General features: G+C 32.4%; 1 protein-coding gene across 1 annotated transcript; it reads right to left on the minus strand.

Annotated features, from left to right (window-relative positions):
• Positions 1-7947: 7947 nt before the first annotated feature.
• Positions 7948-10360, minus strand: LOC7486483 (RNA-binding protein CP29B, chloroplastic). The gene is made up of 5 exons (XM_002323434.4): positions 9871-10360; positions 9378-9479; positions 8842-9138; positions 8337-8446; positions 7948-8216 (listed from the first exon to the last, which is right to left on the minus strand). The coding sequence occupies exons 1-4, from the start codon at positions 10228-10230 to the stop codon at positions 8384-8386; spliced, it is 822 nt and encodes a 273-aa protein (XP_002323470.1). The 5' UTR covers positions 10231-10360; the 3' UTR covers positions 7948-8216; positions 8337-8383.
• Positions 10361-10562: the final 202 nt, after the last annotated feature.

Genomic DNA, 10562 nt, shown 5'->3' on the forward strand with positions numbered 1-10562 from the left:
AAAACAACCCGAAGACTTTGTTGTAAATAAACAAGAAAAGATACTCTATAAGCTTATCAAATCATTATATGGTTTGAAACAAGCACCTAAATAATGACATAAAAAATTTATCAAGGTCATGTCGTCAAATGAGTTCTAAATCAACAAAGTTGATAAATATATTTTTGTGAAAAACGCATACATGGGTTATGTCATTATATATTTGTATATGGATGATATGTTTATTTTGGGAAATAAAAATTACATAATCAAATCTACTAAGAAAATATTAACTAATAACTTTGAAATAAAAGATCTAGGTGTTGCAAATATCATACTAGGAATAAAATGTTTTAGGATATCTGATAGATTGATATTGTCCTAGCCTCATTATGTTGAGAAAAGTCTAAACAAATTTTCTAAAGGTGACTATAACATTGTGAATATATTAATTGACATAAGCGTTTATCTGTCCAAAAATAAAGGTAAAGGAATAGACCAATTAAAATATTCTTAAATATTTATGAGCTTGATATACATTATAAATTGCATAATATTTGATATTTAATACTCAGTTAGCAAACTGAGTAGATTTACCAGTAATTCAAATGTAGATCATTAAAAAACAATAAATAGGGTACTCAAATACTTGAGATATACTTTAGATTATGAAATACATTATATTGGTTATCTGGTAGTACTAGAAAGATATAGATGCCAACTAGATATTTAAACTAAGAATTCAAAATTCATTAGTGGATAAATATTCACACTTTATAGAGTAGTTGTATCATAAAAATCATCTAAGAAAACGTGTATCACAAGATTCATGATGGAATCAATGTTTATTGCTTTTGAAAAAGTCGGAGAAGAAGTCGAGTGGCTTCAAAATTTCTTAAAGAATATTTCATGTTGGCTAAAATTAGTGCCAATAATATATGTCCCTTACGACAGTCAGTCTTTAATTGGAAGGGCACAAAATAGTATATGTAATGGTAAATCTACACATGTACGTCATATTCATAATATCGTAAAACATTTGCTCTCGAATAAAATCACTTACATTGACTATGTAAAGTCAAAAGAAAATATTGTGAATCTATTAACTAAAGGTTTGTTAAGAGAGCTTGTATATAATTCATCAAGAAAAATAGGCTTAAAGCCTTTAAAGATAAAAGAATGTAATGATGGTAACCATACCTTATGTACTGGAGATTTCAAGATCTACGTTCTAATAAAAAACTAATTCATATAATATTCTCAATAACACTTGAAAATTATTATTTCATACTTATTCCTATAATGAAAAGAAGTTTTATCTATAGTGTGATAAAGAATGAGTTGTGTTCTTAATGATTTTATATCTTAGTATACCAAGTGGAGTATAACATAATACTATTAATGAAAGATCACCTATATGAGTGAGAAATATATTTGTTTCTTTGAGATTTTTGAAGAAAGCTAAATTCTTTAAAGCACTCGTGAATTCGAGAGATGTTCAAGGTCAAAATAAGCATAACAGTAAGAATCAAAAGAAATCTCTACATAGAGAACTATATGGATATTATTGTTTTGGTTTACATAAAAGGATGAATAGTTCAAAACATCTGGTCATTATTTAGCTGTGTAAATCTGGTAGTGTTTTGCTAATAAAGGTTTAAAGCAAAAAGTTATCTATCTTGATATAGTGATTCACCAAATCAGTATCTTTCTACGAATATTTGAGTCTTTTATACTGGTCAGAAAATTTTCATTCATGTGAGGGGTTGTTGAAAAAATTATTTTAAAACATAGTTAATATGTATATTTAAGGTCGAATTAAAAGTAATGTCAACTCACTTTTGAAGCAAAAGCTTTGTTGATATTTATTCTCCAACATAAGCTCTTTAATATGGAACACTAATATAATTAAAATAAATTGTGGGTGAATGAAAAAAATGATCTCAAAAGGTTCTTAGTTGATATTTTTTTATGAAACCCAAAAACTCTATCTCATGTAGGGAAAAACAATTCTTATTGTTTATATAGTGAGAAGGTGAAGAGTTAATATTTGGCCCAAAGAGTTTAGATTTGGGTTAACTGTAAAATAATATTTTGGACATGAGTTTGGACATGAGTTTGGGTTTATAATATTTTGGCCCATGAAAAAATAATTTTTGTTAGCCCGTTAGTTTTTCCGGCTCATGAATATAGAGCCTGAATAGTTTATGGATAATTTTTATACAAACAAAATATCATATTGAAAGTCAAAACTATCATGTTTAATTTTAGTTTATGATAGGTAATTAAGGCTAATAATAGTATGAATTAATTTTAATAATTACCATAATTAATTATTTATCAGTTTTGGTTCCAGAATCCAAAGGAGCGGAAGAAAAGTGATTTTGCATTATTTTTTATATTTTACAAACTTTTCTTCAATTTTATTTTTTAATTTATTTTTTTTCGCTTTAAGCTTCTCTCTCTCTCTCTCTCTCTCTCTCTCTCTCTCTCTCTCTCTCTCTCTCTCTCTCTCTCTCTCTCTCTCTTAATGGTTAAGTTTAGGTTTTTTTTATAGAGAGAGATTGAGTTAAATTTTCTTTGATTTTTAGAACAAGTATATCTAAATAAGATGATAATATTGAAATTTTAATAGGTTTATTGCATATATCATATTTACACCATATGAGAAGTGATAAAACTTCAAGAAAAAATTAGAAATTTCCAACTCAAACTCTCTACACTCTCATGTTTTCCGTGAACATCTGCCCAATATTTACATCTTTGCAAAAAAGTATGCCCTATCACAAAAGAGGTGAGATTGGTTACTATCAGTTTAGGCAATTATTAGATGTGATGTTTATACCGAAAACGAGGTAATCCCACACGGCATGTAATCAAAGTTGTTAATTCCGTTCCGTTTCGGCCGGAATGCCCGGAACGTCTCGTACCAGTTAAAAAAATGAAACAAAACAGAACAAGTTTCACCTCGCTTAAAATCTCGGCCTGATCTGGAATTTCCGGTCAAATTTCGGCCAGAACGTTCCGACCGAATTCCATGTGTTCCGTTTCGGGTTAAAGCCACCGAGTCAAAGTCAAAGACTCAAAATTAAACCCGGTTCATTTTCATTAACTGCACAGTACACCCACACTCTTTTTTCTCTGAAGTCTAAAGTAAACTAAACCAAATCCCTAATTTCTCTTCCTCCTCGCAGACTCAAGTTCCCAACCAAAACAATTACAACCGGCATCTTGTCTTTCAGTTTCACGAACTCCCCCTCCAATCTTTCCTCCTCTCTGTTGCTGTCTTGCTCTTGCATACTGTAGTAACTGCAATGCTGCTCCTGCAAGGCTGCAACCTGACTTCCCGACCGAAGCGGTTCAATCAACCAAAAAGAGAAGGAGTCCCCCTGCAACCTGGCAAAGAACCAGAAGACTCATCAAACCTCGCTTTGTGGCCATCCGTTCCCTTCTCAAATAATTGTCTTTGACTCTCTGCAGAGCTAAGGTGCAATCTTTTTTCTCTCTTCAAGTTCAAATTGGAAATGGAAAACGCATGAACTTAGTTCTGTTAACTTACACTGCTGGAACGTTAATAGTCTCAGAGGCTCGCCATAAATTCAAAGGACAAAACACTTTAGAAAGTTGTCTTTTATTATAAATGGCTTTGATTTCTACGTTAAAAGTTTTTTTTTTTTTTTGATAAATCAAATTAAGAGATGGCTTACTACAATGAATCCATTGTTTAGGACTTAGGTGGTGTGGAATATGACGTTAGATAAAAGAGAAGGATATGCCATCTGAAAAATATTTTAACATAGAAAACCAACTTCTTTGAATGGATTGTTCAACGAATCTATACAATATGATATTGATCTACGGAAAACAATGCAGGCAGAGTAACAATATCCCACTAGATACCCCTCCTAACTTAATACCAAATTTTGTATTTAATTTGGTCTTTCTTTGTATCTAATTTAATTCTGAAATGGAAAACGCATGTAATCTTTTTCTTTGTATATAATCTTATTGTTGGGTTTGTAAGTTGTAACTTTATATTGTATTTATCATTTTATTACTTCACCGGGTTTGGCTAGCTAGTTTGAACTTTGAAGCTTTATCTGAAATTGAATCCTACTTTATCTTGAATATATATAGATAAATAGTACAACCCCGAAACGGCACGCCGAAACGCTCCGAAACCGAAACATTCTGTTCCAATTGAAAAAACGAAACACCTACCTAAACGGTATTGACAACCTTGCATGTAATAACTAGGTCATTGCCAATTTATATTAAAAATAAAAAGGGGGATAAATTGAACAACTAACATGTAAAATTAAAAAATAAATAAATTAGTACAACAAGTAAAGGAAATCTGATGAAATAATTTATTTTATAGATGTAGTTCAGAATTACAATATTTAATAAATCAATTAAATTTCTTACTACTTTTTTTTTTTAAGAAATAACAAGCAAACGTCACTCCTCTCCATAGTCTTCAACCAACCTTTCCGATTTGCTGCTGAGATTGATTAACTGTGTCTTTCAATGGCTTCCATGCACGTCCTTTGAGTCGATCTCTATCCTCTTCTTCATCTTCTTCCTCTAGACATTGAGGGACCTACAATGTCTTTCTAAGTCATACATAGAGGAGAAGATACGCGCAAGAAGTTTACAAATCATCTCTAAACTGCCTTAATCCAGGCCGGAATTCACACTCTTAGGGATGATAATGAACTTCCCTAGAAGAGAAGAAATCTATCCACAAATTCTCAAGGCAATAGAAGGATCAAGGATTTCTATAGTGGTATTCTCCCAGCACTATGCTTCCTCTAGCTAGATGGTGTCTTGACGAACTAGTAAAGATTCTTGAGCGCAGGCAAAGAACTGGCCAGGTTGTTCTTCCTGTACTATTCTATGATACAGAAGAGCCCTCAGATGTCCAGAAACAAACCGGGAGTTATGCAAAAGCTCTTGATGAACATGAAGAACGCTTCCAGGAAGAAATGGAGAAGGTCAACAAGTGGAGAGGAGCTCTTGCAGAGACTGGAAATCTATATGGATGGGGTTTAATTAAACAATGTGGCAAATGGGTATATCACCTTCCCTGTCAAAGATCCACTTGCACATATCAACAGAAACAATTTTTTTTATTATTGTCAATTTGAGCTTGATATTTCCACTTCAATTAAATATTAATTCTTACCGTCAAAGCACACATCTAAAATTATCGCGGGGCAATATAAAAATATATTATTTTATCAAATATTTTTTGTTTTTTGTTTAAAAAAACAAGGTTACTACCCACCTAAAATGATAGATCTAGCAAATGATACATCGGCCTGGGACTTTTTCATGCTGGCACCTCTTTCCGGATCTAGGTTTCCGGCCTCTCTTCTACTTTTTTTTATAATTATTTTTTTTATAATAAAATTAACTAAAAATAAATTATTAAAATAATATTTAAGAATTATATGATTATATCGTGGTATTGTATTTTTATGGTAATTTTTATAGTTGTAAAACCTGGTCTGGCCTGGTAGGTCAACCAAAAGCCACAACGAGCTGAATTTATAAAAAAAAATTATGGAAGTTAGAAATCTGGGTGACCAGGTCAAAAACTTGGTTGTAACCTATTAACTATTTATTTTTTTAACAAAAATAACGTTGTTTTGCTTTATAAAAAAAATTAGGGTCGACCCGGGATGACTCGGTGACCTAGTCAAAACTCGTGACCCAGAACTTGGACTGGGTGGACCACCGGGACGGATTTAAAAACTATGATTATTCTAACAATTACTTTGTGAATTATTATATATAAATATAAATGTAAATTGTTTGTTTTTTTATTTTCATAAGAATAAAATATCTATTTTCTTATTTTCTTATTATATATTTATATATAATTTTTAAAATTAATTAATTTCTTTGTACAATCAATTAAAAATTATCAAATTATTATTAGTTTTTTGTTTTTAATTAAAACTTGCTTTTCAAATTATAATAAGTTTTTTTATTTAAAAAAACAATACTTTTTAATATAAAACATGTTTTCATAAAAAAATATAAATAAGAAAATAAAGTTTTCATTAAAATGATACATTTTCTCTTCCTTAATTCAAATCTTTAAAATTTGTACAGTATTTATTTTAATTATCATTATTTTTTATTTAAAAAACATGTTGGTAATAAAAAAAAAACATGTTTATATATATATATATATATATATATATAAAACAAGAAAAGAAAAATGTCTCTCTAAAATTCAAATTCTTATCTATTAAAAAACATGTTGGTAATAAAAAAAAAGTACATGTTTTTTGTAAATACATAAACAAGAAAAGAAAAATGTCTCTCTAAAATTCAAATTCTTATCTATTAAAAAACATGTTGGTAATAAAAAAAAAGTACATGTTTTTTGTAAATACATAAACAAGAAAAAAAAATATCTCTTTCTAAAATTCAAATTCTTATCTTTCTTATAAATATCTATTTTGATTATCACAAAAATAAAAACTGTTGGGCATTTATTTCCAGTATCAAAAAGTATTTTTAAAAAAAATTAAATTTTTTTTAAAATTAATATTTTTTTATGTTTTTAAATTATTTTGATATGTTGATGTTAAAAATAATTTTTAAAAAATAAAAATATATATTATTTTAATATATTATTAAATAAAAATACTTTGAAAAATAAGGATAGTAAATCAGCACAAAAACCATGAAAATTGTTAGTAAATAATAATCATTTCATAATATTTTTTTCATCTCACTGCGAGAGTCAACGCCAGACACTTGCCATCAGATTCTATGCCCCTATGTGTCCATTACGAGGATGCATGTTGCAGCAAATCATAATGGACTTGCCTCCACAAGCAAACCTAGGGCTAGAATTGCTTTCCCCAGTTACACAAATTAAACATGAAATTGTAAAATGAAAATATAAACATGTTTTTCTATATATTATTTACATTTTAACACACAAATACTTTTTATTATTATTTATCGTTATATTAAAAGGTATTCTAATTTGTTTCACAAATTGTACACCAAAAAAAAAAAATTGTTTTACAAATAACTTTGTTACATGCTATTATTACCCCCCACCTGCAGTCATTCTTCCAACTACATCACACCATGCAGTTAGTAGCATATAAATGATCTTTGCCCCGCTTTCATTAGGACATTAGACATGAACAAGGAGGCCACCTCCACCATCCTTTTAACTTCACAAAAAGCAGTACCACCTCCCATAGACTGCCCTACCAACTCATCCTTAACAATCATTCCAGCTAAAGAAAATTATTTCCTAGTTGCAATGAAATTTAAAATCTTCTCTCAGACGCACGCAACTCTTCCTTTTGGAAGCCAAAACATGCAGAAGGCATAGGTTTATATAATTAAATCCTGCAAACTCCCATAGATTTTCCACGCTAGCCTCTTGGGATTGGTTTTTTGGGGTTGTTTTCATTTTAAGTGAGGAGTATGATGGATTGCAAAAGCTGGAGTTTTTGGGTGATAAAAGTATCTCAGTCATTTTATCAAACAGTTGGTGGGCAAAACCAGATGCCCATATTTCTTACAACTAACTTCTTTACCAATCTCCAGAATGCTACACATTCAACAAAGAAAGACTGGGGCTGTTGTGTCGTTGATTGTCTGATGGCTTTCGGGTCTGTGGCTGAAAACGAGTTTTTGGAAATGAGAGAAATAATTGCAGACAGTGAAGTGGGTATTTGGTTGTGTTGGTTGCTGCTATGACTGAAAAGAGTGGGGTTGTTGTTTGTGGATGGTGGCTGACAGAGGACAACGAGAAGAGTCAAGGAAAGATTGCAGTTAAGGATTTCCATGGTCTAGTAACAGAGAGCGTCTGTCTTCTCTTTTCATGGTGTAGCCATGCAATTAATCATTAAAGAAAAGAAGAAAGCGATACGAGGGGTGTGTGTAGTGTGTACTGATCCTGAATTTGGATTTCGCTGCAATTCATTCAACAATGACAAAGCCCTTCTAGCACAATCCATATAGCAAAGCCAAAGCACTAAATAATTCACATCACCTCGATAAATAAACTACGTACATGTTTTCATCTGGATCACAGTATTTAAAACATACATCAAAAAATTTCAACACAATTTATCAACTCTTGTTCATCTTAGATGCATCTATCAAAGAGCCCGATGACTCCCAGGCACAAGGAGCATATTCAAAGAGGTTGCATGACAAGAACATACTGCAACTGTGTATCTCCCAAGTCCCTGCAACAGCAATTAGATATAATATAAGGAACCAGCTGGAGGATAGGAAATGAGCTAGTTCAATTTAAAACAATACTCATGTTCACAGCCAGACTAAAAGTGCAATGTGTGGACAAGTACCACCCAAAATATTTTCTCAGGGAGAAGATACGGAAAAGATCTAGTGCTCAAAATTGACGCCTTGGCTTAGCTTCTGCAACTGAGACCCGAATTGCTCTGCCATCCAATTCCTGCACCAAACAAATTTTACCAAGTGACTATTAATTTGAAGCTAAATAGACTTCGAAGTGCATTGGTGGAGTAGCTGTAGCAAGTGTCAGATTTGACAGTATAAACTTCTGAGTTGCATTTTCACAAAAACAGCCAGACAAACCTTTGTGTGCAAACAAGACCTTAAAATGAATGCAAAACAACTGTATTACAAATTTTATCAAAAAACATCAGGCACATGAGAACCAAAACTCTCAAAGGCAATGAGACAAAAACACAAATGATTAGCACTATGTTTTAACCACAGAACACTCAATTGCAAAACTAGCAATTTTAGGATTTTAGTTTCAGCACATGGTAGCCCATTTGAAGAACAAGCACATATCTTCAAGAAAAATGGGAATGATATACTTACAGCGCCATTTAGGGAGTCAATGGCATTGTCAACCTCTTCAGCAGAACTATAAGTAACAAAACCAAAGCCCCTTGATCTACCACTATCCCTGTCATAAACAACTTTAGCATCCATCACCCTCCCTTTCTCTCTAAACAATGTCTCAAGTGCCAAGTTATCAACATTCCATGAAAGGTTGCCGACATAAACACGATTGCCAGAATCAAATGTTTCACCACCTCTAGGCCCTCTTGAAAAGGAACTTTCCTTCTGAGGAGGAGGTCCAAAATTCACCCTCAATGTCCTCCCATCGAGTTCCTGCATGATAATCACTTAGATACAATAAACCTAATTTGTATGCGCCATGGCCTCATAAAAAATAAAAGAAAAGGATGCATTAATGGGGCAAAAACAATTTTTAAAACCACCAAGCAAGCTCCACTGAGTTGCACTCCCACCAAACAATCTCAAACAAAAGTGAGGACCACTTCAAACCCTTATAATTAAATTTCATAATTTTGCAAACTATCTATCCATCTTTGTTTTCATTGACTTACATAGCCATTGAACTGTTTAGATGCTGCTTCAACTTCTTCAATAGTCGTCATGGTCACAAAACCAAATCCTCTGCTTCTCCCAGTTACCTTGTCATATATTACCTTCCAAAAAGTAAAAAGTTTAGCACATCAAAGCAGATGGTTACTAATCGTTCAATAAAAGGCGTTACAACCTCTAAAACTCAACCATGAGGATCCAAAGGAAACATTTCATTAGCTATACAAGCAATATCTATGTAAAGCTCATAGCAAACTAAAATTTTATTCGTTAAATTGGCTTCACCAAGAAACCATATAAAGACACTATCTTTAACAAAAGGAAAACAGACCCAACAGTAAAACACTCAATAAAAAATCATTACATCAAAAAAATGTTCCAATTTACAGGAAATATGAAACAATTCTAACCTTAAAACACTCATGTTCAAAAAGAAGCAAAGCTAAAAGAGAAATAAAAGTAGGGTCATAAAAAAGAGCACGAGAGAGACAATACCTCAACCATCTCAACATTTCCAGCGGTTTCAAAGAGACCAGCGAGCCGGGCACTGTCAACATTAAAAGGAAGATTACCCACAAACAATTTGAGGTCTTGAGAGAAACTTTGCTCGTCCCCATCACTCAAGAAATCCTCTTCTTGTCCGAATTCAGATGAAATGGCAACATTTTTTAGAAACCGAGAGGACAGAGGCTGTTGCTGGTGTTGAAAGGAGAGAAGGAGAGAAACGGGCTTGAGAGAAGAAGTGGAAGAAGGAGATAGAAAAAAGAGTGAATTGGGTTTGCTGTAGAAAGATTTTATGGTATTTGGGTGATTGAGCGATGGGAGGACCAGTGAAGAGGCAGATGCTGCAGACATGGTTTCTCTCTTGTGTGTCTTGGCTTAGTTTTGAATTGAGATAAGGTTTTTGGAGGAGGAACGAACGAGGGAACAGGGAAGGATATTTTGAAGTGAAGCGAGTTATTTATGGGCACTTAGCCTGTGGGGCGTAGGGTTTGGGCCCTTTTGGTTTCGAGGATGTAAATGTAAAGGTGCAAATGGAAATTGGGGAGTTTGGTAATAATGTTGAAGAAAGCAAGTTGCAGGAACAAGTAGCACAGGCCGTTCAGGCAATGGCATTGATTGGAGAACAAAACCCTGATAGTAGATTGTTATGATATGATTGGGTAAAGGACAAAGTACAAATTGAT

This window comes from Populus trichocarpa, chromosome 16 (assembly GCF_000002775.5).
Source record: "Populus trichocarpa isolate Nisqually-1 chromosome 16, P.trichocarpa_v4.1, whole genome shotgun sequence".
Lineage (NCBI taxonomy): Eukaryota > Viridiplantae > Streptophyta > Magnoliopsida > Malpighiales > Salicaceae > Populus > Populus trichocarpa.

Bases quoted from the DNA above. Each gene is read 5' to 3' on its own strand.
- LOC7486483 (XM_002323434.4), bottom strand. From the start codon at position 10,230: ATGTCTGCAGCATCTGCCTCTTCACTGGTCCTCCCATCGCTCAATCAC. The intron at 9,480-9,870 runs GTATTGTCTCTC...ACTTTTTGGAAG, and splicing joins GAAATGTTGAGATGGTTGAG to GTAATATATGACAAGGTAAC. The intron at 8,447-8,841 runs GTAAGTATATCA...TGTTTGGTGCAG, and splicing joins TTGACTCCCTAAATGGCGCT to GAATTGGATGGCAGAGCAAT.